We start from the raw sequence: 27403 nt of genomic DNA, 5'->3' as shown, positions 1-27403 counted from the left end.
TCAGCCAAATATTTAATATAATTAATAATAATAAACAAATATTCAAGTAAGTTATTGAAAAACTGTTTTTGAAAGTTTCTTAATGCTTAACAAATTTTTTAAATATTAATACTTTTTCTGCGTGTTTTTAAAGCCTTGAAATGTTTCTTCCTTTGATATTTCTTTAATCGCCTTTTGACAGCTCCATTCCATTGCAATTCTTTAACCTTCGGCTAGCTCTTGGTATTTTTCGACTGTTCCTCTTAGTTTGAGCTCTAAATTGGCAAAAACGGTGGCCGGCGGCGCATATGGTTGTCTTGAAAACAAAAACCAATAAACCCGGCTCCAATTTGATCTCAAAAGGCAACAGGAATAGAGCAGCATCGGAGAAGCCAGAGAGAAATCGAATCCATTGGAGCGGCATCAAAAGAAACGACCGCTCGACAAAGGCAACCAAATGCCAAACACAAAACAACCGCCTCTTCAGTGCCCAAACCCCATCTCTAACAAGGCACACTCCGAAAAATATCGTACCAAAAATCTAAATAAATACAAAAAGTATTTATCAACTTCAAAGGAAGTCCAAATTCTTAATACAATTTTTTTTAAAGCTCCTGTGTATCCTTTTGATTTTTAAAGAACATTTCTTTGAGTGTATTGTAGAACGAGTACTGCCCGAGGCGGATGCAGTTGGGCCCGGCATCCGGTTGTCAAGGCGAAAACCAGAGACAGGATACAGTTGGGGACAAAGGACACGCGGCAGCAGCATGCTAAAAAGTTATTGTGGCAACAGATGTTGGGTATTTAAAAAACCAAACTCGATGGCCAAGAGCGAGAGCAGCTAAAAAGGCGCCATGAAAAAGGGCAGAAATCAAAACAATTGTGAGCAATCAGCGAGATACAAACACACGCAAAACCATTCGCACTGGGGACAAGTGATATATAAAAGAAAAGGGGATTTCATTTTTGTATTTGGTATGGGCAAGGACTCACCTCCAGGACGACGCCCTCGAGGGCTGGCTGGGAAATGTTCTTCAGATTGCTGTGATTCAATTTTGGGGCACTGTCGGCCCGATTGCGACCCAGTGATTGATTCGACGTCTTGTTATCGGCCTTGCTCAGCATCGAATTGTTCGAGGACTTGTGATTAATCTCCAGCGCCGAGCGCAGGATATCAACTTTCGAGGCACTGCCGATGTTGCCATGACGGGGCACACCCCGTAAGGATTCCACATTATAGCTGCTGCGACGCACCGACAGATGGTCATGGATATCGGCCTGGAGAAAAGAAAAAATTCAATTTAAAATTGTGACGTGAGAAGATCATTAACAACATAATGGCAAAGATAAAGCGGTGACAGATGGCCATCGGATAAGTGAATCCGAAATTGGATACGTAAAGGATTAGCCAAGGGATCATTAATAAATCGAAATATCTGAAGGGGAAGTCTAAGAAACATTGATTGAGTTACTTTTAAAAGTTGATTTATATTAAGCTCTCTTCTTTAATAGCTGTAACATTTTATATATTGAAATAATATAATATATAATATAAATATTCAAGTATCTCGATTAAAACCCTTTCCCTCTCTCCATCTCATAACTCACCCGCGATCCCCTGGGCAGTGATGACAAACTGCCAATCTGATTGTACTTAATCATCAGACTGAGTCGCTCCAGGGACATGGAAGTGCCCTGCTCCTTCGTGGCTGGCTCTGTGAGCTTCTCCGTTTCGCCGGCCTCAACGGCCTCCACTTCCTCCTCGGATTCCTCCGTAGTGTGATCGAATTTGCGCAGCCAAATCAGATGAAGGAGCCCGTAGGCAATGCCACCGACCACAGCCAGTAGACCCATGTAGCGGAAGGCATCTCGAGTGCCGAACTGACCAATAAGGAGTCCTCCAGTAAAACTACCACTGCCTCGTCCTTAAATTGGACACAAACCAAATGTGATTACATATACGTAAAGTGCCTCATTAGGAGAGTACACAGGGAGAAAGGCAGTTACTTTGGTTTGCTGAAGCTTCAATTGGAGACTTTTTAAGAAGATTTTAAATGTATTTGCAGAGATATTCTCATGCTCTCATGCAAACTAAGAATAGTTATATTTATGATATAATAGATTAATTAACCATTATTTCGAGTGCCTTTTTCCTGTGTTAGGAAGACTCCAACTACACACTTACCCAAACTGAAATGGGCCATGCCCAGGACACCAATCAGGGTGGCCAGCAAACTTTTTGGGGCCAATATCGAGCAGTAGGTCGCCGCTGCCACCCACATAAGATGGCAGGATAACGACTCCATGGCCTCGAAAGGAAAACACCACCAGGCATTCCTTTAGCAGGGGGGGACACACAAACAAAAAAAAAAATGGGAAATTCAATTTGGCATTGCATTAGGCCGGACATGTGACCAGCATTATTCGCACTCACTCGATGAAGGAGTAGCCCACCAGGCGGCCGGCATGAGAGAAGAACGCGATGATAATCAAATTAACGTGACCAAAGATCCGTGTGATTTTCTCTGCTCCGTAAAGGAAAGGAATACTGCTCACTGTGCCCACGGTAATGGTGATTCCTGGTCAATAAAAGGGGACATAAATAAAAGAAACATTAGGATAAATTACGAACTCGAAACAAAATAATACTTTTTAGATCAAAATCCTTCTTACTCACCCAGTAAATAATTGGGAGCTCCCAGCTCCTTGAGATACAGAAACAGAAAGCTCTCAATGAAGCCCCAGAAATTGCCCAAGACAAACAGGAATATTATAAAGGCAATAACATGTGGCATTTTCAATAAATTCCATAAATCTCTGAAAACATTATCCGCTGGCAATTTCTCGCCAAGTGGCATCATCAGCACCGACATTGTGGATATCACCAGCAGGACATCGTATGTATAAAAGGCCGCCGAGTAATCTGTATAGCCCAATCCCCGCGAGGAGTAATCAATCATAATGCCAGTTATCGGTGAAAATATAGCCATGCCAATGCTGGAGAACAAACGTTCGCGACCAAAATCGCCTCCATACTTCTCAATCATTGTCAGGGCAATGGGATCCATGATGGTGACTCCTGCCGACAGCATTGTAGTGGCCAAAAATCTGAAAACAAATGAGAACAGAAAATTGGGAATGAGTTGATATTTTGGAAAGGAAAAACCCCACTCACCTCAGCAGGAAGTAAACCCAGAAAATTATCTCATCGGTCTCCTTGTAATCCGGTGGACATATCTCCGGTGCATTCATGGTAAAGGTGCACCTTTGGATCATACATTTGCCAGCTGTTGAACCCAAATTAGAGATATTTGTGCGTCTCACTAGGCCACCACATCTTAGATCGAGTTCATCCAAATCAGTGAGATTGATATTGGCCCTGATCAGGGAGTCTTCACCGAATCTCTGCCGGATGTCGGTGACTGTCTCATTGGCATCCTGTTCAATTTCCATGCCCAGTTGCTCCGTGGGATCAGCGAGATCCGGATGCATTTGCAGCATAAAGTATGTTGCATCATTATTATCGGAATGAACCCAGCTGCTACTGCTATTGCTGTCTGTCACTGTTTTTAAATAAAATAAATATAAAATATAAATACAAAAAAATACTTGGAACTATAATTAAAATATCTAACACACTTTTAAATCCCTTTCAAAGACTTAATAGTATCTTAATTTATTCCAAACACTTCCTTCTCCATGTTAACAAATGTAACATATTTTTGCTTTTGAAATTTTACCCCCGCAGTGTTTTCACTAATCAGACTGGCAGGAAAATTGCTATGTCTCTTTTCCTGCACTTTTCTACACCACACCCCCCGAGGCGAGCTGGTTCACAGTCTAATTCTGATTCTGATTCTGAGTTGTGTCCTGTTTTGTCCTGAGCCCTGATGTCCTGGGCCGGCCATGCATGACCAATTTCCAATTGTGCCAAGTGTCAAGAGTACAGCCGAGTGTAATGCCATCATGTTTAGTTAGTTATGCACTTTTGTCTGCTGCTTTTTCCTACTGCTGTCGAGTTCCTTTTTCGGGAATTCCCACATTGTGGAAATTTTCTGGCCAGGACATTAGCAAACTTTTCGACTCTTCGGAGCTCTGTGCCAGTAAAGTACGGCAGAGGGAGAAGTTTGGCCAACATCTGATGTACACATGACTTATGATTAGGACATGATTTAGGTTTCGTGTTTTAGGGATTAGGGGAATGACTATGGCTATGCTTCTGGGAACAAATGGAGAAACTTTAGGTGTACTGGTTAGAAATGTGTTCAAGAATGATTGATTATTAAAGGGAAGTTTGATGGATGAAATATTAAATATTAAGGAAATTATGGGGCCTATCTTACAGGTTGATTATAAAAATTATTTTGTGATCTAACACATTTTACTCAAATTTCAAAAGAAATTAATTTTGTAATAAAGTTTTAATACAGAAAATAATTGTTTTGCAAGGATATCAAGTAATATATTCATCAAATTGTTGCTAAAATATATATGTTACAAGCCTACATCATTAATATTAAATTCATGAAAAATAGAACTTAGTAAAATTCCATCTTCTTTTCTAAGCCCAACTGTTTACTTAAGTTATTATCCCTAAAAAGGCACTCTCTTTTCTAGCTACATGGGAAATATTTTCCTTTTTACTCCCCAGCATATTTTTCCCAACTTGACGCCCACTTTTAATAATGTGGAATAAAAACGCCTTTGTGAAGTTTTTTCTCTGGGAATTGGAAAAAAGTTTCCCCGTAAACTTTGGCTCCACACAAAACGTCAGGCTTTAATGACAACCACCAGCCACCGCACCGCCACGCACTCGCTCAGGTTGAGTTATACTTTAGATATATATATACCTATACATATATTTTTTTAGTTTCATAGAGAGAGTCCTGTCGGTCTTTGGCTTTTATGGTGCAAGTTGTTCTCGGCTTGTGCACCCCATCCCGTTCCTGGGAGCAGCTCACAAAAGACGGGAAAAACAAACTAATAAAAGTAAAACACACAAGGATGGAGGGGAAGAACACAGACATGGACACGGATACGGACATCGACACGGACATGGACACGGTCGAAGGATGTGGACACCTATAAATAGCTGGGGATAGGGGGACAGAAAGGACATGTTGGCAGGGTATTGCAAGTCGTCAACAAGTAAACCGAGTGAAGAACAAAGGCACAAACTAGAAGCAACTTGCAGTGGATGCACTTCAATAAATTATTTTAAAGAGGGATTTTTGACTTACTAAAAAGGTTTTATGAAATTAAATAGAAGAGATTATTATTTTGTTGATTGAAAAAGAAAAGAAATTAAGTAGAATTATTTGTATAACCTTTAGGAGGAATACGTTTTTGTAATTAATTGATGTGAATTATTTTTCTAATATTAAGCAAAAAACATTTATCATTTATGGGTTACAAATGAAGTTAATAAATGAGTAAAAATCCAAATATTTAATATGTATAAATTAATATTTAAATGATAAATTTAATATTTAGAATGTAAACCCAACTTTCTAATTGTATTAATAATAAATAGAAAACCCTTATTAAATAGTTATGTTCTTTAAAATTCCCTGGCTTTCAAATGTTCTATCTTCATGGCAAGAATTAATATTACTTCCCCGAATAAGGTAATAATATATAATAATTATTAAAATCTTATATCGAATTTAATGGAAATTTAATCAAATATCTAATATTTCTCCAAGTGCTTCCAACTATCGACGATAATAACGCCGTCTGTGGTCAGTCAGTTGGCGGTATAAGAGGGTCCCTGCTCGTGGAAGGGTTCATCACGTCACTTACAATTCAATCCCTGCATGGACATGGCGGACAGTTCAGCTGACGATGCCATCTCCTGACCCATCCCCGGGACATCCTTCAGCTGGGACATTGGCGGGAACATGGTCGATGGCATATTAAGTACTTCTTGGTATCTGCTCCTCGTTTGCGTTGCGAATAACGCTGGCAATGATGATGCCGGCGATGAGGTGGTCGATGTGGTCGGCGGTGCCTGCGATGAACTCGACTCGTCGGAGGGTCCCATTGTGGCCACCGCTCCTCCACTGACGGTGGTCGTGCTCGCTGTGGTCGTCGTTAGCTGGGACCTCTGGGTAGTGGTCGATGGACGGACATCGTATGCCGGAGTGTTCGTATAGAGTTGAGGATTAACTTGCTCCTGCATCAAACAATAGTCGACGCACTGATGGACGGCCAATTCCAGCTCCGGCTCCTCTGGACATTCTCGGCTTGGACATGGAGACCACCAGACCTGCAATACAAATAATAAAAAAAAGGAGCAGGAAGGAATAAAAATAAGACAAAAGAATGTATTTCAGATTAGGAATGAGGTAAAGGATTTGCGCAAGCAAAAGGCAGGTTCCACAAAGGCTTTGCAGTCTTTACATCGATTGCTTGAGTCAACATGGAGCTTTAGTGATTCGATTTGGTTTCAAATTGGATTATTGAATGCCATAGATTATGTGAGGGAAATCAAAGTTGGCCCTGCACTCGGATGTTTTGGAAACATTGGTTGGGTAAGTAGGCTTTGACTCTTCGTTCGCTTAACTTCAAGCCTGATCTCAGATTCTCAACTCATTCTGTTCTCGGTTCTCAGCCAGGTTGCATGGTTGAAGTTCTATCAAAATTTGAGAAGTCAACTCCCAGTTCAAAGAAGGAAGTAGTGAGCCATCGCAATGTCCTCAATGCAGATTCGAAACTGGATTGATCAACTGCGCGATCTGGCCACTTCACCCGCCGCAGTCATTGTGATTTGTGGTGTAATGGCTTATGTGGCTTATACCAAGACCAGACGCCGCCATGTGACCTATGACGATGAGGATTACAAGATTGAAGGACACGAGAATCAACCGATTCCTTTGAAGGGACTAGAACTTACTCGAAAGCAGCTGGCTGAATATGATTGCAATCGGGACGATAAGACGTATCTGGTGGCCCTAGACGATGTGATTTATGATGTTTCGAGTGGCGCTAAAGACTTTGGACCTGGATGCAAGCATGCCCTGCTTCCGGGAACCGAAATATCCGGTTATGTGATGAAAGAATCGAAACAGAAGGGCCGTGATTATGAAACCGGTTTGAATGAATGGCGTATGATGCTGGAGGATATGTTCTATCCCGCTGGGAAGCTTATCAACGATGCCAACACAACAATGGACCCAATACCCAGGGAAATCGATGAAATCGAAGATTCAGATATAGTTTTGCTGGATGACGTTGAAGTGGGAATAGCAGGGGACGATACCAGCTCCGATGGTGACTCAATCGAGGAGGATTCCCCGGTCAAGGATAAAACCGATAAAACCCTTATTCCCGCTCCGTAAATACCTCTCACCAATACGTGCCCATTGCCCATTGAAATCCAGCCAAAAGTGGCACTTAACTCATCATAAGCCTCATATATGAGCTTAAGCCCTTGGCCCATAATAACACAAACATAAATAAATATCTCGCCGATTTTATGTATATCTGCATTAACACCAACAACACTGAGAAAACAACAAGATTGTCGCACTGCTGTCCACATTTTATAAATACTTTTCATACATTTATATCTCCAATTGATGTACTATCACACTTAAATGGAAATATATAATTCAATGGGCAAAATGAAAGGTTCTCAAGTGTTTTTATACAAAATATTAACGAGTTTTAAAGCGTTTCAAATGCTTTCGAGCTGCTTATAATGCATAATTCCATTAATTTCTCTCCGTGATCTGCCTGCGGCTATATGCTCGTGTTTCTGCATATATCCGTTACCAATTTTAATGTGAATTCAATAAGGCTCATCCAAGGGTTGCATGGGAGCTGATTGGGGGGCGGGAGTATCGAGCGAATGCCTGCAATAATAAAATGGTAATTTCCGTTTCGACGTCGTCGATACCAAAATAAATTTATGCCAAACGGCAAACAGAAACGGGTCTCTATAATGGCATAAAATAGTAAACCGCAAGCAACAGGACATGGCCGCTGTACCAGGACGCAGGACATGGCTACATGGTTACATGCTCCAAGAATGGAGACGTCCGGCGAACGTGCGGACTGAACACAAATGTAGCCATAAGATGCGTTTCCAGGCCAGAAGATACATTAACCAAATGGGGTATATTGCAAACCAAAAGGTGTAATTGGAAATTTTAATCATTATTAGAAATAAAAAGATATATATTGGGATATATAGATAATGGAAAATTACTACTACTACTACTATATTTTGTGATGTATATTTTATATATTATATTGTAAATATATTTTAAGTAGAGAATATATATAAATCCTAAATAAATTCCAAGAAAAATGTAAAGTCTTATATTGTGACTAGCCTACCAATGTAAATAAAAAATACTGCAGCACTAGGAAGACAGCTAAATAAATGTTCAAATATTTATATATTACAAAAAATTGTTTCAACTAATTTTATAGAGTATTTTCTATTCGTTTTATGTCTGCCTGCCTTTGCCCTGTTTGCTGCAGCTATTTTAATGGTGTTATTGTATTTTATGGCGACATCATAAATACAAATTCAATATACGCCCGTGCCAAGTGCCGAATGTTGAGTGGAGTGCGGGTGGAGCCTGTAGTGCGTAGTATCTGTGAGATACATTCATGAAATGAAGGCAAAAGCTGAGGGCTTTTTTGGCCAAGGGCCAGGCACTACCATCACCATCAGGACGAGGACCAAGACCAGGACCAGGGAGTTCCCCAAAATAGCAGTTCCATTGCGTTTCATTACGACTAACGGCAATGGCTCGAGTGTGAGCACAAGAAAGATTTTAATGTGGCCACGAGTGTGTTGTGCGAGTGTGTGCCACTGTGTGTGGGTGTTTTAGTGCGGCTTAAGTGCTGGCAAAACGACACTAAGATAAATGTACGTGATACACATGCACAGCCACCGAAACACTTACACTCACACTCGCCAGAATTCTTTCAATATGTCGGAAAATAACTTCAAGGATAATGCCAATTTTTATGAAATAAACCAGAAGTATTTCAGTGATTTAATCACAATTTTATATCTGTTTCAACTTAAATCGTAAGTATTTTATTTCACATCAAAAAAAGATACAATTAAAGTAGAAGTCTTGGAAATTTCCAAAAACATAGAGATATTTGTTTATATTTCGGTGATATATTTGTATATTCTTTGTATAATTTATATATAATGCACACTTTACGTTTTAGAATATTTTAGAAATCTGTACATTTATTTATGCCTGAATTAAATAATTTTAAAATATGTGTAACATCTTTTTAGTTGTGTCGAATAAATATTCATATAACCTGGCTTTGTTATTATTTTATATTTTATTTATTAACACAGAGCCTTTTTCAATCTCAGTTTTAAATTGAATTTTCTTGAACATGGGACACAAAATTATATTATTTTTAATAACCTACATTTGAATAAGTGCTTGTCTTGTTTTACCTTAACTGGATTTCTTTTTTGTTAGTGCTTGTAAACCTGATGTGCACTCGCATTTAAGTGGATTTTGTTTTCGTACATTTTTTTTTTGCATTTCCGCCCCCAGGTTAGAGGGAAGTTTGTTGTAAAGCTGAAACAGGCGGGCCCCCGAATTTTCCCTTGGTCGCAGGAAAATCATGCAATGCAGTTGGTTTCGGTGAGCTGTTTCTAATGCGTTCCATTCGCTTGCTGGCTGTCAAGAACGCTTCGACTGCTGCTTCTGTCATTTTCTATTTTCCATTTTCCATTTACCATTTACCATTTACCAATGGAATTTGTTTAGCCTTAGCATCCTGCTCTCAATCGCAAGAGGGTCCTTTGCCAGAGTATCCCTGCCATGCAGATGCTTCCCTCGGTCCATAATTCGATTTATGTAAAACTCTTGTAGTCCTTGCAGTCCTTCGACAGCTGCAATTTGCTGGCAATGCTCAAGAGCGGCTTCTGTCCAAATGCCATTGCCAAAAGGTGTGAGACTCGGTGGACTCCATAAAGAATGCAATTCCGAAGGGGACTGAACTCAGCTCGAACGAACACCTTGTACATACATACGTACTACATATTTATAACCGAAATCTCTTCCTGGCAGCCATAAAGCATGTACTCAAATTTGTTATGCCACATCTGACCGGCTTAAAGGACACGGGACACGGGGCACAGGGCACCCAAAGGACACGCAATAACCCAAGTCAGAGCCAGAGTCGTTTGCATTGATATGATCATAAGCATAAAACGTACACACACATGTATATATAGATATCAATAAAAAGAAAATGCTAAGGGAAATCACAGAAATACTGGTACAGCAAATATATCCTTGAGTCTTCGCCAATCCTCCCCTCTCTCAGATATCGTGACAGTTATTTGCTTTATTTCGATGATTTTACATGACGCAAATTTATGCACAAATGCAGATAGAACCAGAATCAGACCTCAACCGACAGGAGCAAAAAAAAATCAAAAGAGAAATGGAAAACCTAAAGGATGCTTTCAGCTGCTGTACTCGCTGGGTGACAAAAACAGATGCACTTGAAAAATTCTTTATCCTTTGGAGGAAATTTGAAATTTAATATTGAAGGGATTTGTTTTTGTAGAGAAACTTATGTATATATTTGTTTCCTGTTTATAAGTACCTTTGCATTGTATTCTTATTTTAGTAAGAACCTTGAAATGGAATTAAGCAGTCATTTCCGACTCTATAAATTATATACAATCTTGATCACAATCAAAAATTGAATCGATCTAGCCATGTCCGGCAGAAAAAAACATTTTTCGAAATTTCTTTAAAATTTAATAAGGGGTTACACAATTGAATTACACAATTACACTAAAATTTATTATTTTAAACTTTAAAACTGAGTACACAGATTATCCCAATAAAACCTAGCACGGAAAAGTTCTTCGAATTGAAATGAATACTTTTTTGGCTTAGTTATGATCTTTACAAATCTTTGATTTAAGATTCCTTAGTTAGTTTAATAAATAATTATACTAAAAAATAAAATAAAAAATAAAATATCATAGAATAGAATTCAATCTAAACTCTATTTTAGTTTGAATTTCCTACACAATTGAGTTACTTTACTCTAAGACTGCTACTCTGCTACACCCTGCGTATACGTAATATTTACCCATCCTTACAGTCTCTGTGTGTATGTGTATGTGTATTGACACTGTGTATGCATATCCTGTGCGATTGTGTGTGCGCCAGCATGTGGCAAGCTGCTGGGAGCCCAGAAATCGACAGAAAGTTTCTGAAACGCGAAACGTGCCACACGCATTAGATACACACGCACACAGATACTGCAGAACAGTGTGTTGCTGCTTCTGCTGCTGCTGCTTTTGGTGGTGTGTGCGTGATGGTGTGTTGCATGTGACAACATTATGTTGCCATTGCTGTTGTTGCTGTTGCTGCCATTGCCATCGTATAAATGCCGGCTTTTATGTAGTTTCCTCCTGCTCCACAACACACTCCTCTCTTCGCCGTGACTCTCCGCCAAATAGAGACATGCCGTGACTGAAGTGAGGCCATTGTGCGAAAACTGAAGGAAGGAGAGGACTTAAAGGCGGCTCCGAATGGCTAAGAGGATGCCGAAGATTTTTGGCAACTTGCACATAACAATTGCCATTGAAAATTTCCTGACTGGCGTTGATAAAGTTACAGCTGAAAATGTAGCCTTCCTCAAGCTTTATTCCTTAAACTCTATTTCGAAAAATGCTGATAAGAAATTCGATTTTTTAAAGAAAAATAATAAAAAGTTAAAGTTAATATACATATATAATATTTTAAGTCAGAAGCTTCTAAAGCCTATAACTAATTTATTTGAAACCAAAATGCAACTAATTAACCTTATCAAATTCATTCGTTTTCCTTGTGGCTGGAACATTTATAAATTCCACATTCGCATGGATTTAGTTTTAGTTACAAAAAATGCATATAACAAAATGAAGGTCCTTCTGTTTCTATTCTTCTTGAGTGAGTGCACAAATCATGGATACTGGCAACTTATATTATTTATTTAACTCTATTTTCTATTTTATAAGCCGTGGTCAAAACAGAGGAATTTATAACAATGCGACTTAATGATATTGCTGAAAAATATCGTCACCAATCCTGGGGTAATGGTGAATTCTCCACTTGGGTCGAAAGAGTCTTTTACGCTGGTAGAAAACCAAAGGGTAATAAGGAAGAGAAAAAAAATGTACTACAAGGGTTCCTGCAATTCGATACCCAACGTCAATATTTGGAGGACAAAATAACCGATCGGATTAACGAAATCGAAAGCCTTCTTCCCAATAGACAGCTATCACAAATCTGTGTTACGGATTACCAAGCCCAGAAAAGTCGTCTCCAAAGAGCCTATAAGTTTTCGAATAGTGAAAAGCAGAGAATTATAGATGCAAACTCTAAACATTGTACTGCCCAAGATGCTCCGCCACCACCTCCACCTCCACCTCCACCTGTACAAGAGAAAAAAACTGAAGTCCACTACATCTATGAGAAAGCTAACACGTATAATTATTGGTATTGGTGGTGGTGGGGTTGATTCATATCAATTCAATCAAAAGTCGAATTTATGTTTCATTGCAGTTATGTATTTTATGCGATTTGTAACAAGAAAAGATTTAATAAAGTCTTAAAAGGTTTTTGCAATAAATCAATACGAGTATTTATTATAATTAATATAATGAAACATAAATCATAATTTGATTGTATGATTAGTTTAAACTGTCAAAGGTACTCGAGTATAAATAATTAATAAATATACAAGGTACTAGAATTTTACTAATTAATAATTTTTAGGTAACCGAATCTGATTAGTAACACGCTTATCAATTTTATTTGCTATACTTTCTGGTTGAATGTGAATAAATATATATCCGTATAGACTTAGTTTCAGTTACAAAAAATGCATTTAACAAAATGAAGGTTCTGCTGTTTCTATACTTCTTGGGTGAGTACATAAATCAATGATTCTGGCAACTAACATTATTTATTTAAATCTGTTTTCTATTTTATAAGCCGTGGTCAAAACAGAGGAATTTATAACAATGCGACTAAATGATATTGCTGAAAAATATCGTCACCAATCCTGGGGTAATGGTGAATTCTCCACTTGGGTCGAAAGAGTCTACTACGCTGGTAAAAAACCAAAGGGTAATAAAGAAGAGAAAAAAAAGGTACTAGATGCGTTCATGCAATACGATACCCAACGTCAATATTTGGAGGACAAAATAACCGATCGGATTAACGAAATCGAAAGCCTTATTCCCAATAGACAGCTATCACAAGTCTGTGTTACGGATTACCAAGCCCAGAAAAGTCGTCTCCAAAGAGCGTATAAGTTCTCGAATAGTGAAAAACAGAGAATTATAGATGCAAACTCTGAACATTGTACTGCCCAAGATGCTCCGCCACCACCTCCACCTCCACCTCCACCTGCAGAAACAAAAGAAGTTGAAGTCCGATACGTCTATGAAAAAAGGCGAGTTTTTGATTTTTGGTATTGGTTTTGGTGGGGTTAATTTATAATAATTCAATCAGAAATCGAATGCATGTTTCATTTCAGCTATGTTTTTTATGCGATTTGTAACAAGAAAAGGTTTAATAAAGTCTTAAAAGGAATCAGCAATAAATCAATGTGCGTATTTATTATAATTAACAATTTGATAGTAGTTTTAGTTTAAGATGTCTAAGATACGTGAGTGATATTAAATTAATAAAAAAATATACAAGGTACTTGAATGTTACTAATTAATAATTTTTGGTAACCGAGTCGGATTAGTAAACTTGCTTATCAAATTTATTTGCTATACTTTCTGGTTAAATTTGCATAAATATTAAATCCGTATAGATTTAGTTTCAGTCTCAAAATGAAGGTGTTTCTGCTAATATTGTGCTTGGGTGAGTACAAAAACCTATAATACTAACAAAAAATATTAATAAATTATATATTATTATAAGCCATGGTCAATACAGACGATGAAACTACGGAGAGACTTAAGGATATTGTCAATAAATACGGGCACTTAACCAAGGGTAACCCTGAATTCTTAAAATGGATTGAAAAACTCGAAAACATTCGTGAAAATGGTAGTTCTAAAGAGAAAGCTCAAGCATTTCGCGATTTCCAAGAATATGATACAACCCGTTTACTATGGGAAGAGAAAATAACTGCCCGTTTAGATGAAATCGAAAGTTTACTTCCTGATAGACAACTATCGCAAGAGTGTGTTAACGATTATGAAGCCAAACGAACTGAGCTCTACAAAGCCAAGAAGCTGTCCAATGACGAAAAGAAAAAAAAATTAGATGAAAACTCTGGGAAATGTATTGTTAAAGATGCTTCAAAAGATGCTTCAAAAGATGCTTCAAAAGATGCTTCAAAAGATCCTTCAAAAGATGCTTCGAAAAATGGTTCAAAAGATGCCTCAAAAAATGCTTCGAAAGATGCTTCGAAAAATGCATCGAAAAATGCTACGAAAGATGCTTCGAAAGATAGTACAAAAGACACAGATACATCCTCGACCAATACAACTAGTATATTTGGAAAAATTAAGAAAATTGGTATTAAAATCGGGAAATGGTCACAGTAGCGACAGTAGCTACAGAGCTATTTGTGTAATTTTTTAAAGATTTTAATCTATATGTGTTTGAATAAAATCTTATTTACTGGAATTTCCTGTCTCATATTAAGATTTTGGGTCTTCTATTAATATTTTTTCTTAGAATATTATTATAGCCTACTTTAAACGCAACTATATTAAAAGGCGAAAACACAATTAACTCCATTAAAATCGACATAAAACTGAAGCTCTACTATAAAATGTTTCATTAACTCAAAACCTTGTAAGTAAATGCGATTAATTAAACAGTCAGTAACTAAAAACTGAACGGCATCCTTCGTTGGCACACTTAACTTGGCTCACAAATGTTAAAGTCATCAAGTGGCAAAAAAAAAGGGTGTTTTTGTGTCAGTTCAGGGCCAGGGGGGAAGGACATCAATGTGGATGAGGTGGCTGCATGGCAACGGCAACCATGAAGTAAGCGCATTAAAACTGCACAAGAGCAACAGCTGCTTTCCCAGGCAGCAAGATAATGATGCATCCTGGGGAAAATGAGAAAATGGGGCGGAGGGAGATGGGTGGGTGGTGAATTGGGAGTTTGGCAAACCGCAGCCACATCATTTTTAGCTCTTAACTAAACAAGCGTCTCAAGATATTTGCACCACGCACCTCAACCACACTTCCCCCTTAAGCAGATTACAGCCTTCGACAAACATTCAACCAGATTGCATTCAACTAGGAGAGCTTTAATCGATTGAAGGTGGCAGGTTTCATTTTACTGGAAAGTATACACAGCGGAAAATTAGCAGTAAAGTCGGGTTAAGTTGTTGAAAAATATCTTCGAAAAACGCAGGTTTTAATAAAAGAAAAATAAAAGCAATTAAAGCGATTTTTTTAAAAGGTTTGTGATAAGTTCTTAAATTTATTTTCTTGTGTAAAACTTACCTCAATGTCGCCGCTGTCTGCATGTCTTAGTACAAATGCCGATGGCACCACACCCGGAATCTCCTGTTGCGGTATAAAGAGCAGCGAGTGATGGAAAATCGCATTCAGCAGTAGACTCATCACAACGACCGGTTTGTATTTGCCAAATTTGTCAACGAGGAAACCTACAAAACCAAAAAAAAATAAATACAATAAAATAAGAATAAACGGAATCTGTGGAAAATGTAAGCAAAATTGCAGCAAGATTTTATGACAGACCTCAAGGATGTCTATATATTTGGCAGAGGGTTTTGAATCACATCTTAAATAAAATTAATAAAGGATTTTCTAAAAATCTTGTGTATTTTTTAGGGTGTTTATTATATTTTTTAAAGACTTTAAGTTGAGTTATGGTTGCCTTAAAAATATCTGCAAAGACATATCTTGGTATGTAAATAAGTTTATCAACTAATTTAAGGCTAAATTTAAATCAAATCTACTTAGGTTTTTGTAAGTCTATCATTTTGTTCTTTTACTGAAAATAGTAATCCCCTTTATTTCGTTCTTATTTTGAAACCATTTCGATTTTATTGCCTTTCGGCACTTGAAGTTTTCAATACCCATTATATGGGACTATCAACCATGATTATAAGGCAAGTTGCTTGATCGAAATTTTGATGTCGCAACTTTACGACGGCATTTTCACTTAGCTCACATTTTATATAGATATATTTCCCTGCTTTTTCCAAGCTTTTATGTCCGACAATTTGACCAGCTTTATGCACTTTTCACAGTCCCCAGAGCTCGTCCTTTTGTGCATCCTTTTCAACATTTATCAGCAGCTAGTGTATCCACATAAAATGTTTAAAAACCTTCGCTGTCGCCGACATTCCATACCGCAAATGCATTTTAAAAATATGCAAAAGCAAATAATAAGAATGCATAAAAAACTGCGGCACAAAAGGAACAGGACTCGACCGCAGGATAAGGGGGGTGGCACTTCACATACAGGCAGTCAAAGGCGAACAACAAGAACTTTGTTTAATTGTCATTTAAAACTGCAAGTGAATTAAATTATTCGCACTCGTCCGGAAAAGTGCTTGGCCCGAAAAAAATGAATGTAAATTGCACAGAGAGAGAGAGAGGATGGAGAATAAAAATAAAATTAAATGTATTCAGCTTGGTTTATATATTTATTTATGAAAGAGCCAACCAAAAACCGATGCTTTCGTAAATAAATAGTTATTTTAGTTATTTTTGTCACCTTTTATTTGGTATTGTTAACAAAAAGGGGAATTTCAAAGGATTATCTATCTTTTCAATTTGATTTTTATCCTTTTAAATGGAGAATAAAGAATATAATTTAATAAATAAAATACCTTTCTTCTTAGCTAAATTTTGCTATTGTTATTCTTATAACCTGTTTTTCATGTCTCATGGATTTAAAGTACAAAAAAATGTATATAAAATTGAATAATAACCCCTCCACTCTCACACACTCAAAAAGCATAATAAAAATGTGTCACTTTCGTTGGCGAAATTCGCTTGGTTTAATTTCAGGTTCTTGCTCTTGCTCCCTCGTCTGAATTATCAAACAAAGCTAAACTTTTAATTAAAATCACAACGCAGTACAGCGCTAATTAAGATGCCTTAAAAACACTTACACCCAACGACCGACTCCGACATTTACTCACCTGTAATGGGCGGGCTAAGAAATGTGGTAAAGGGCAGGGCCAGGTAGATAATTGCAATCTCCTCCACCGTGAGGCCAATTGACTGCATGTGGATCGTCAGATAAGGCAAGAGCGACGAGGTGGCTGCAAGGGACAAAGAAATATACGGATTATTGTGTGAATTATTAAGAATCGAAGAGAAGAACCTAATTAACAGCCGGAAATGTGAGAAAAAGGGAAATTACCCAAAATGAAATGAAGTCAAAGGAAGGAAATGAAAAATTTTCATCAGCAAAGGAAACTGAAAAAGGGAAAGACAATGTGCGCCAAATTGATGGATGGAAAGTGTCTTCTTCAATGATTGATTGGTTTTCACATTAAACTAACTACATTTTAATTATTTTTACCCAACTTGAGCAGTATTTTGGTTTTTGCACACCTGTATACATAAACACTTTTATGTTAATTACATTTTCTTTAGGGGAAAAGAAAAGAATTAATTTAGCAAGGCAAAAGTCTTAATACATATTTATACGAAAAGGAAATATTTGTTTATGATAATAAAAATATTAAAAGCCATTTGACTTAACTTAATTTATAATAGCTTTAATGTTTACATATTCAGAAATGGCTCGACACTTATTATATCTTTCGTCTTTGTAATATTTATGGCCATAAAAATAATAATAATTATATATTTGCCAAGTAAACTCATAAAATTACTCAAATATATAGTGCAAAGGTAACAAATTTCCAAAAACTCTGTCCGACAACCCTTTTAAACCTCCTAAAAACTAACTAAAAATTAAGAAATTAACATATCATAACACTTATTTCAAATAAATCACATAAAATATATATACAAAATTCGTTTAAAGTATGCCAGAGTTGATACACCGAAACTGAAATCAAAAATGGTTGTCACAGATTATCTTCTTGCATTTTAATAATTTATGGACATTAACGCACCAAGCACGCGTCACGTGGCTGCAGTGGAAAATACAATAAGGAAAAAGAAAAACGTAAAGTAGGAGGAAAAACGAGAGAATCGTCGGAAAATGATGGCAACAAATTGGGCGAAACGGAAACGGTGTGAAGCAGTCATGAGTCACGTTCACTGCCCCCCGAAAAATGTCGCCCCTCCTGCCATCAATTTTTCCACAGCCTTGACCAATTTAAATGCAAACACACAGAAAGGATACAGGGCACGTAAGCTGGTGTGTGTGTGTGGTGTGCGGTGTGCGTGTGTGAGGAGGGTAAAGTGCGTGTCCTGAATGAAATTCGTTTGTTAAAGTGCAGTTAACACTCGGCCCCGGGAAAATGGCGGCTTGAATTCGGTTTTTACAGCTCTTGCATTGCCTCAGATAATTAACAATAATATGCTCGACATCGTCCCATGCGTGTGTGTGTGTGTGTTTGCTCAATGCAATAACAATTAATTGCTCGCTCGCTGGCTGCTCCGCAGTACCTTCCTTTTGCGCGCAACCGGAAACGGAAACGCAAGCATGTCAGGGTTGTTTGGCTTGGCGGCCATTCATGTTCGCTCGAATTCTCTCAAACTGGCCCTGCAAAAGTTTCCACTCAGTTTCCGTTCAGTTTGGGATCTGTTCCTGCCACGTTGTCATTCGTAATTAATGGCTCTCAGTTGGAGATGTGAATCGAAAATAAAAATGCCATTTACAAAAAAATAATAGTGATAATACATCAATATTGCATTCAATATTTGCTTGAAAATATTGATGAAGAATTAATACAGACATATTTGGAGATCTAAAATCATGTAACTAACTTTTGAGCTTGAAAATTAGCTGAAAAAGTCTTCTTGGATCTATTTTGCTATTAAATTATTAACATTATTAATTAAAACAAATCAAATTTTAAGCTCTTTTAGCAACAAACATACAATTATTGAAATTTCTGCCATCACTGCCATAACCTTGCCATTTCATTTCTGCGAATTTAAATTATATTTTTCGAGTTCCACTTTAATAATAATTATTCCGTTTTTCAGTTGTCGTGTATATATATTTTTCAGTTATGCACAAAGTTTTGGTAACACACCCATGCCATCTATGCAATTTGCATCTGTTTGACTCGCCCGGCAACTATGTATATTGCACTTTATTTATGCATTTTTGAGCGGACATGTGTGAAAGAGACTCATAAACTGACACTGACAGATGCGAAATGTGCTGCCAGAATTAATTGCAATTCATTTTTCTACCTTGTCTCCTTTTATTTTTGGCAATTTATTGACCAGTGAATAGGGAATTGCCAATTGGACTTTGCCATGTGCTATGGACAATAACAAAAAAATGGTAGATAATTAAACTTTTGAAAGAGGGATGTTATTGAAATTAAAGCGGAAAATAAATTGTTTTTATGTGCAAGTAGAAAATATTATTGAACATTTATACTTTAGTTAATAATATTAATATTATGCCTATATATTAACAAAAGAATAGATTTCGTATAAATTTAATGCATATTAAATTTAAATTCCTTTCGAGAAGGATTTCAAAAGAAGTGAAACCCCAATGTAGTTTTAAAAATCAAAAGGAAAAGCCACACACATATAAAAGCAAAGAACAAAGGCAAATTGATTAAAATGAAATCAATGTTATACAAATAATAAAACACAATTAATTAAATCACAAGGGACTCGGATGTCAACAAAAAGGCATATTTCAGTGACTAATTAAAATTTATTATATCCATTCATATAAAAATATGTAAATATGCTTAATATTTCTGATGAATACTCTTCTGGATACACTGAATTTTAATAAAAATTAAAATTTTTAAGGCCTATATAAACAATTAAATATGTTTAAAAAATTGATATACAAAAAATATTTCTGTTGAATAATTAAAAAATTAATGCTTTCAATCGAGATTCTATCGACTAACTATGATCAGCAAGTATCAATGAACATTAAGTAACCCTGAACAGTATCTATGACCAGCAAGTAACTATGATCAGTAAGTATCTATTATCAGTAAGTATCTATGACCACTTAGTATGTATGATCAGTTACTAACTTTGAACACTAATAAACAATGACTTGCAACTTTTGTATCACAACACATTTCTGAGACTCGGCCGGCAGCAGTCACTTCGTTCCGGGGATGTTAGAAGCAGTTGGGAATCATAAGTACAGATGTGCGAGATTTGTTTTGGAGCAAATTTAGGAGCAAGCTTTTTAAATGCAACTATAGAGTTATTCTTATGTTTAATTTTACGAGTATATAAGTCGGAGCTTGGCGACTCGGTGGACTACATACATACACATATCTGCCATAGGAACGATCGGACGATTTATAAAAATATGATAAGTAAGTAATTTTGAACAGTAATTATCTATGAGCAATAAGTAACTCTGATCAGTAAGTATCAACTAACTCTGAACAGTAAGTATCTTTGAGCAGTAAGTAAGTCTGATCATCAAGTATCAATGAACACTAAATGGCTCTGAACAGTAAGTATCTATGAACATTAAATAACTATAATCAGAAATATCTATGACCACTTAGTATGTATGATCAGTTACTAATTTTGAACACTAATAAACAATGACTTGCAACTTTTGTATGACAACACATTTCTGAGACTCGGCCGGCAGCAGTCACTTCGTTCCGGGGATGTTAGAAGCAGTTGGGAATCATAAGTACAGATGTGCGAGATTTGTTTTGGAGCAAATTTAGAAGTAAGCTTTTTAAATGAAACTATGAAGTTATTCTCCTATATAATTTTTCTATTATATAATTTGCAGCATGGCCAATCATTGTGCTATATATATACATATATATATCTGACATAGGAAAAATCGGACGATTTATAGAATTATGATGAGTAAATAACACTGAACAGTAATTATCTATGAGCAGTAAGTAACTCTGATTAGTAAGTATCAACTAACTCTGAACAGTAAGTATCTTTGAGCAGTAAGTAACTCTGATCATCAAGTATCAATGAACACTAAATGGCTCTGAACAGTAAGTATCTATGAACATTAAATAACTATAATCAGAAATATCTATGACCACTTAGTATGTATGATCAGTTACTAATTTTGAACACTAATAAACAATGACTTGCAACTTTTGTATGACAACACATTTCTGAGACTCGACCGGCAGCAGTCACTTCGTTCCGGGGATGTTAGAAGCAGTTGGGAATCATAAGTACAGATGTGCGAGATTTGTTTTGGAGCAAATTTAGGAGCAAGCTTTTTAAATGAAACTATGGAGTTATTCTCCTATATAAATTTTCTATTATATAATTTGCAGCATGGCCAATCAGTGTGCTATATATATACATATATATATCTGACATAGGAAAAATCGGACGATTTATAGAATTATGATGAGTAAATAACACTGAACAGTAATTATCTATGAGCAGTAAGTAACTCTGATCAGTAAGTATCAACTAACTCTGAACAGTAAGTATCTTTGAGTAGTAAGTAACTCTGTTCATCAAGTATCAATGAACACTAAATGGCTCTGAACAGTAAGTATCTATGAACATTAAATAACTATAATCAGAAATATCTATGACCACTTAGTATGTATGATCAGTTACTAACTTTGAACACTAATAAACAATGACTTGCAACTTTTGTATCACAACACATTTCTGAGACTCGGCCGGCAGCAGTCACTTCGTTCCGGGGATGTTAGAAGCAGTTGGGAATCATAAGTACAGATGTGCGAGATTTGTTTTGGAGCAAATTTAGGAGCAAGCTATTTAAATGAAACTATGGAGTTATTCTTCTGTTTAATTTTACGAGTATATAAATCGGAGTATGGCGAATTGGTGGACTATATATATACATATATATTAAAGTATTCTGTAACTTAAATTACATTTTAAGGTGAGCAATATGGTTTTCAATAAATGCGAGTAGAAAATGTAAACTAGATAAACTATATTTTAATTAGTGAAATGCCTTTCGTTACCCAATAAAGGTAACTATTAAATTACATTCTATATGTGTAGGTGTGTATATTTTCTAAGCTAATTAAATTAAACTGTGAACTTTGCACTGCCCAAAAAAATCCAAGTCGAAAATAAAAAGGAATCCTCGGCTTAACTTGAGCCAAATAAAAAACGCATTAATACTCATTTTAGCGACAATTTGAGTTTAATGGCATAAGACAACTAGCGGCTAGAGGGAGGATTTGTGGGTGGTTTATATATATACACATACATATGTATACAAACACACAATTTTATATACATATGTATAGATATATACATATGTGGCAAAATATTTTTGCCATTGACCGCCAGAGGAAAACGAAAATGGCGCGCACGGTCAGAAAATGGAGGCGAATCAAAGTAAACCTTTCTCAAGCTTAAATCACATAAGCTAGATTTATTTACAAAAGGCCTACACACACACACACACAAGGGGGTAAAGGGGGCCTTATGAATGCTTAATTGCCACACGCTGGGAAAATCTGCTCAATGTGCATCATCCATGGCATTCTCTAACTGAATTTATACAAATGTGCTACATATTTCCCTCGGCCTAATTGATAACTTCCGACCGACCAGGCCGGGGGTATGGCCATTTCGGTGGGTGTGATAATGAATTCAGAGATTCACTGTCAGAGCACAAATCTGTCTCGGACTTTGCTCAACATTTTCCAGATGCTGCAAGTATATGGTGTATATAAATATTTATACATATGCGAGATGAAAAGAAAGAAAACTGTACTTGTACTTAAGGTAGATTTAAGCAGGACCTGCCTTAAGGGAAGAATTTTAAAAGATTATATATTATTCAATAAGAATAACAGTGTTACCATTTAATACATTGTTTTTTAATTTATTATTTCTTTTATTCTTTACAAATACTTCCTTAATAAAAGCAACTTAATTGTATTACAGAACTTAGACCTTTTAGTTTCTTTTATTAATTCCCAAGCTTTAAAATTGTACACTTAAAACGTTCATTTAATTTCATAAATTTAATAAAATAGTTTACATAAATTACTTGAAACATTTTACATTTTAATTTTATAAAAGTAATCTTCAAAAAACAGCTAAAAATAAATTTAAGCAAATACCATCCAACGTTTAATTGCCTGTGCAATCAGTTAATGTCTTATCAATCAAGGATATATAGTATATATATTTTATATACTGCCAAGTTATCTTCCCCTCCATAAATCCCACTTTCTCTCTTTGCCTAACCAAATCCCAAAGGAAACAACGTGTCGTATGCGTGATGTATGAACCATATAATGCTTATCAAGGCAAATGAAACTCTATCTACAGGCGATAAAAAAATCTGATTTTCCGTCACGTTTCTTATTTTTGTAATAAACTTTGATAAAAGCAATTTCCAATTGTTTTTTAATTACATTTAAAGCATTTACTCACCGCCATACATTACGAAGAGGGTTATTTTCAGCATTATCAGGTTGGGATTAATTCCACGTCGCTGGCAAAATTCTCCGAAACGCGATAGTTCGACCTTTTCAGTTTTTATGGGCTCCGTGGCCATTTCCTCATTGACCATTTTCCCCATTTTCCCCGATTAATTGTTTTGAAGTTCGTTACAATAGTGTGTGGGGGGTGGAAAATTGTCACCGATCTAAGTTTCTCGGTCACACACAAATAACACACCCACAAACACACACTCAGAGAGAGAGAGAGAGAGAGACACTAACACATTGCGAAGGCACTCAAAATTAAATCCCTAGTTTATTTTTTTTACGATTTTTCTCTGGTTTTTTGTGTGAGTCTGGCTTTTACTTGTGATTTTGATTAAATTCAATTGAAATTTGTGATCATCATCAAGGCGGACTAAGCAAGTTGTTGTTACTATTATATATGTATATTATATTTAATTCACTTGCATATATGCACAATAGAGTTTTTCTTTTATTTCTAATACTTTAAACACTTTATTTTTATTTAAACATATTCTTTAGTGATTCAAACTCAATTAGATTTTCCGTTTTCCTCACAATTTTCAAGGTTTCCTTTCCACTTTTGCTCCACTTTAGGCACTGACACACACACACACACACACAGTTTGTTATTCCAAAAATTCACTGCGGTTTTTCTTGCTTTTATTATTATTATTATTATTTATTTCTGTTGTTAAATTTTAGTTGCCATTTGAACTTTCCCAGTCGCCGTTCGCTTTGTGACTGATCTAAAAGAAAATGAAAATCTCTTATCAACCTCTCGGTTATATCTTCTCAACAGATCTCATATATCCCCAGATCCCCCAAGAGATCTCAGAGCACACTATGATCATTATGATGATGCTGATTCTAACTTAAATTGATGCGCTTCTCTGTGTTGGTGACAGATCTTGGAGCTCTTCTCGTTGTTGATGCGACAGAAGATCGCCGAGAGATAATGTCTCCCGTATTTCTTGAATGAAGATAAAAAAGCCAACGGAATCTGAGCGACGTCTGACGTGCGACAATGTCGCGATCCCCGCAAGAGTGACTGACAGATCTGGGCAGTGCGGTGTGATATTGGGGAAAATCTCGGTAAGAGAAAATCCAGGCGATAGAGATCACTCGGTAGGCCAAGGTTCACCGAGATATTATCACCGCCCCCTAAAAAACAAATATGATAAGATATAGCAAAAGATGCAGTGAAAAATAACCATTTAACTAAGCGGAAATCTATATTTGTCAGCTTAGTAATAGTAGTCTTTTATTGTTATTATTTCCCTGTGAGTTAATTAAAGGATCTATCACTATTTTTTAATATTTTTAAAATATATATGATATATTAATCCTAAAAAGATACGATAAGAAATAAATAAACGGAAATCTATATTTGTTTTCTTTGTAATAATAGTATTCTATTGTCATTTTCTGTGAGATAATTAAAAGATCTATCAATACTTTTAAATATATTTAAAATATATATGATATATTACCCCCAAACAAATACGATAAGATATAGCAAAAGATGCAGGCAAAAATAACCATTAAACTAAACGGAAATCTATATTTGTTAGCTTAGTAATAGTAGTCTTTTATTGTTATTATTTCCCTGTGAGTTAATTAAAGGATCTATCACTATTTTTTAATATTTTTCAAATATATATGATATATTACTCCTAAAAAGATACGATAAGAAATAAATAAACGGAAATCTATATTTGTTTTCTTTGTAATAATAGTATTCTATTGTCATTTTCTGTGAGAAAATTAAAAGATCTATCAATACTTTTAAATATTTTTAAAATATATATGATATATTACCCCCAAACAAATACGATAAGATATAGCAAAAGATGCAGTGAAAAATAACCATTAAACTAAGCGGAAATCTATATTTGTTAGTTTATTCTATTGTTATATATTTTTTGTTCTGTTAATTAAGGGATAAAAAAATAAATAAATAAATATAAATGATATATTACTCCTAAAAACGATATGATAAGGAATACCAAAATATGCAGTGAAATAGAACAATTAAACTACTTTAAGAATCTATATTTGTTAGTTAAGTTATTGTAGTATTTTATTTCTTATTTTTCCCTGAGTTAATTAAACCATCTACACAGATTTTAAAATATTTCCAAAAAATACATTACTTCACAAATTTCATATAACCGCTTACATTTCCTCATTAACCAACATCAGCCGTATTCAAAAGCTGTAAAAAAATCGCCTTTCCACTGGAAATTTTCACCATGAACAGCCTTGGGACTCTTAAAGGGTTTGCTACTGGAAAATCTTTGTAAAATCTCAAAAGTTTTATGCATTTCCCCGAAGAAAGTCTTTTTAATATTTTCCAAAACGTTGTGAACCGAAACCAAGAACGAACTCAACTGACCAATATTGAAAGCACATTTTTCGATAAAACTTGAATGGCAAAAAAAAACGCATTAACTGATAGGGAAATTACAAAAGCATAACAATTGATTGATTGATTGGTATCAAAGCACATGTTGTTTAAGACTTCTAATTAGCAGATATGTATATGGCCTGACAACACCTGTTTTCTTTTCGTGTCTGCGGTAATATTTATGCATATAATATACTTTTGACCCGGCCTAACCTCGGTATTAAAAATATATAAAAATATAAAAAATCTTTATTCGTGGAGCTTAAATGATTAGCTGCGCTTCCTGAAACTGGGGGGGAGTTCATAACTTTGTTTTGTTAGTTAGCGGATAAGATAATGGGATTCCATCTCATGTGTCATGTGAGTGCAAAGTAAAATATTTGTACTGTCTCGGCACAGAGCAGAAAACTACAAATATATATATATATATATATTTATATTTAATTTGGAGAATAGAGGACCGAAAGAGATGTTAGCCTGATCAGATTTGATGGCGCTTATAAGTCACCTTCGCAACCCTTTACGACTCGGCTTTATTTTATCTTTTTAATCTATTTAGTTTGTCAAAGATACAGAGTGTATCGGATACGGCAAGTATAATATAATTTTATATTTAGCACGCATCTATCTGAGATGGATATGGGATATCAAGGGGGGCAAACACAAACATGTTGTAAAACAAAATACGTAAGCAAAGTTGTCCCAGACTCCCGTGCCCATTTTATTTTTTGTTTTGTTTTTCCCCCTTTTTTTTATCAGTGAGGAGCACAATCAGAAGCTGCAGCAAAATCGGAATCAGAAAAAGGTTTTATTAAGCGATAGAGAGACAGTTAAAGGCAAGTAGTAGTGTCATTAAAACTGTGTTTATCTTTACATTGTTATATCTATATATTACTATTACTATTATTAACTAACAAACTACTTCTTTGGTCAATTTTTCCAAATTTATGCATTTTTGGCTTACTTATGATATTTCAAAAACTTTGGTTCAGTCAAATATTGTTTATAAAACTATAGCTTTAATTTATATAGAATATACATGTTTGGATTTACTTTATAATCTCTTAATCAATAAAGAAATAAAAAATTAAAAAAATATATATATGTATTATTCATACAATTTGTAAGGGTTAACATCATAAAAATTGTAAAAAAAATGCATAACATTTTAAATATTTAAACATTAAAGCCGGTATGCTGGTATCCGTAAACAAGCCGACATAGAAAAACTTACCAAGTTAAGATTCATTCACTATTCTGAAAATATATATATTTGAAAGAAAATAAATCTATTAGGTTATAATATGATTTTATCCTTTATATTAATCTAGATTAATAAATATAATAAGATTCGAAATTTCGAAATAAACCCGCCAAAAAGCATACCTGTCTTTGTTCTTAAGGTCGGTTTCTCCCACCGGCTAAACTTGAAACTAAATTGCTGCAAGC

The 27403-nt window shown here is 35.6% G+C and overlaps 3 protein-coding genes and 1 long non-coding RNA gene across 6 annotated transcripts in view; 3 read left to right on the top strand and 1 right to left on the bottom strand.

The window, feature by feature from the left end:
• The window catches only part of LOC110179135 (major facilitator superfamily domain-containing protein 6), a 31681-nt gene extending 7388 nt beyond the window's left edge, over positions 1-24293 (bottom strand). For 2 of the 3 annotated variants that reach the window (XM_086832681.1, XM_086832683.1), the window contains exons 1-10: positions 23513-24293; positions 17140-17262; positions 15467-15630; positions 5782-6247; positions 3155-3542; positions 2657-3087; positions 2414-2558; positions 2165-2316; positions 1588-1904; positions 973-1257 (exon numbers count right to left, since the gene is read on the bottom strand). In XM_086832681.1, coding sequence (XP_086688807.1) covers positions 973-1257; positions 1588-1904; positions 2165-2316; positions 2414-2558; positions 2657-3087; positions 3155-3542; positions 5782-6247; positions 15467-15630; positions 17140-17262; positions 23513-23660 — 2619 coding nt within the window. In that variant the 5' untranslated portion in view covers positions 23661-24293. Of the gene's footprint in view, positions 1-972; positions 1258-1587; positions 1905-2164; positions 2317-2413; positions 2559-2656; positions 3088-3154; positions 3543-3618; positions 3761-5781; positions 6248-15466; positions 15631-17139; positions 17263-23512 lie in introns of those variants that run through there. The other variant, XM_086832684.1, reaches the window with a different exon arrangement.
• LOC110181313 (uncharacterized) lies at positions 6539-7610 on the top strand. The gene has a single exon (XM_020949033.2). It carries the CDS (start codon positions 6672-6674, stop codon positions 7317-7319), a length of 648 nt encoding a protein of 215 aa, XP_020804692.2. The 5' UTR covers positions 6539-6671; the 3' UTR covers positions 7320-7610.
• Positions 11866-12144, top strand: LOC110181300 (uncharacterized). Its single transcript, XR_015271686.1, has 2 exons — positions 11866-11930; positions 11999-12144. It is a non-coding gene; the product is annotated as an uncharacterized LOC110181300 (long non-coding RNA).
• LOC110181299 (uncharacterized) lies at positions 12851-13595 on the top strand. The gene is made up of 2 exons (XM_020949020.2): positions 12851-12909; positions 12978-13595. The coding sequence occupies exons 1-2, from the start codon at positions 12879-12881 to the stop codon at positions 13478-13480; spliced, it is 534 nt and encodes a 177-aa protein (XP_020804679.2). The 5' UTR covers positions 12851-12878; the 3' UTR covers positions 13481-13595.
• Positions 24294-27403: the final 3110 nt, after the last annotated feature.

This window comes from Drosophila serrata, unplaced genomic scaffold, assembly GCF_035046125.1.
Source record: "Drosophila serrata isolate PLE 108 unplaced genomic scaffold, ASM3504612v1 contig_249, whole genome shotgun sequence".
Taxonomy (NCBI): domain Eukaryota; kingdom Metazoa; phylum Arthropoda; class Insecta; order Diptera; family Drosophilidae; genus Drosophila; species Drosophila serrata.
Note: the sequence above shows the minus strand (reverse complement) of the source record. Positions and strands in the feature narration are given on the sequence as shown.

Bases quoted from the DNA above. Each gene is read 5' to 3' on its own strand.
- LOC110181313 (XM_020949033.2), top strand. From the start codon at position 6,672: ATGTCCTCAATGCAGATTCGAAACTGGATTGATCAACTGCGCGATCTG.
- LOC110181299 (XM_020949020.2), top strand. From the start codon at position 12,879: ATGAAGGTTCTGCTGTTTCTATACTTCTTGG. The intron at 12,910-12,977 runs GTGAGTACATAA...CTATTTTATAAG, and splicing joins GCTGTTTCTATACTTCTTGG to CCGTGGTCAAAACAGAGGAA.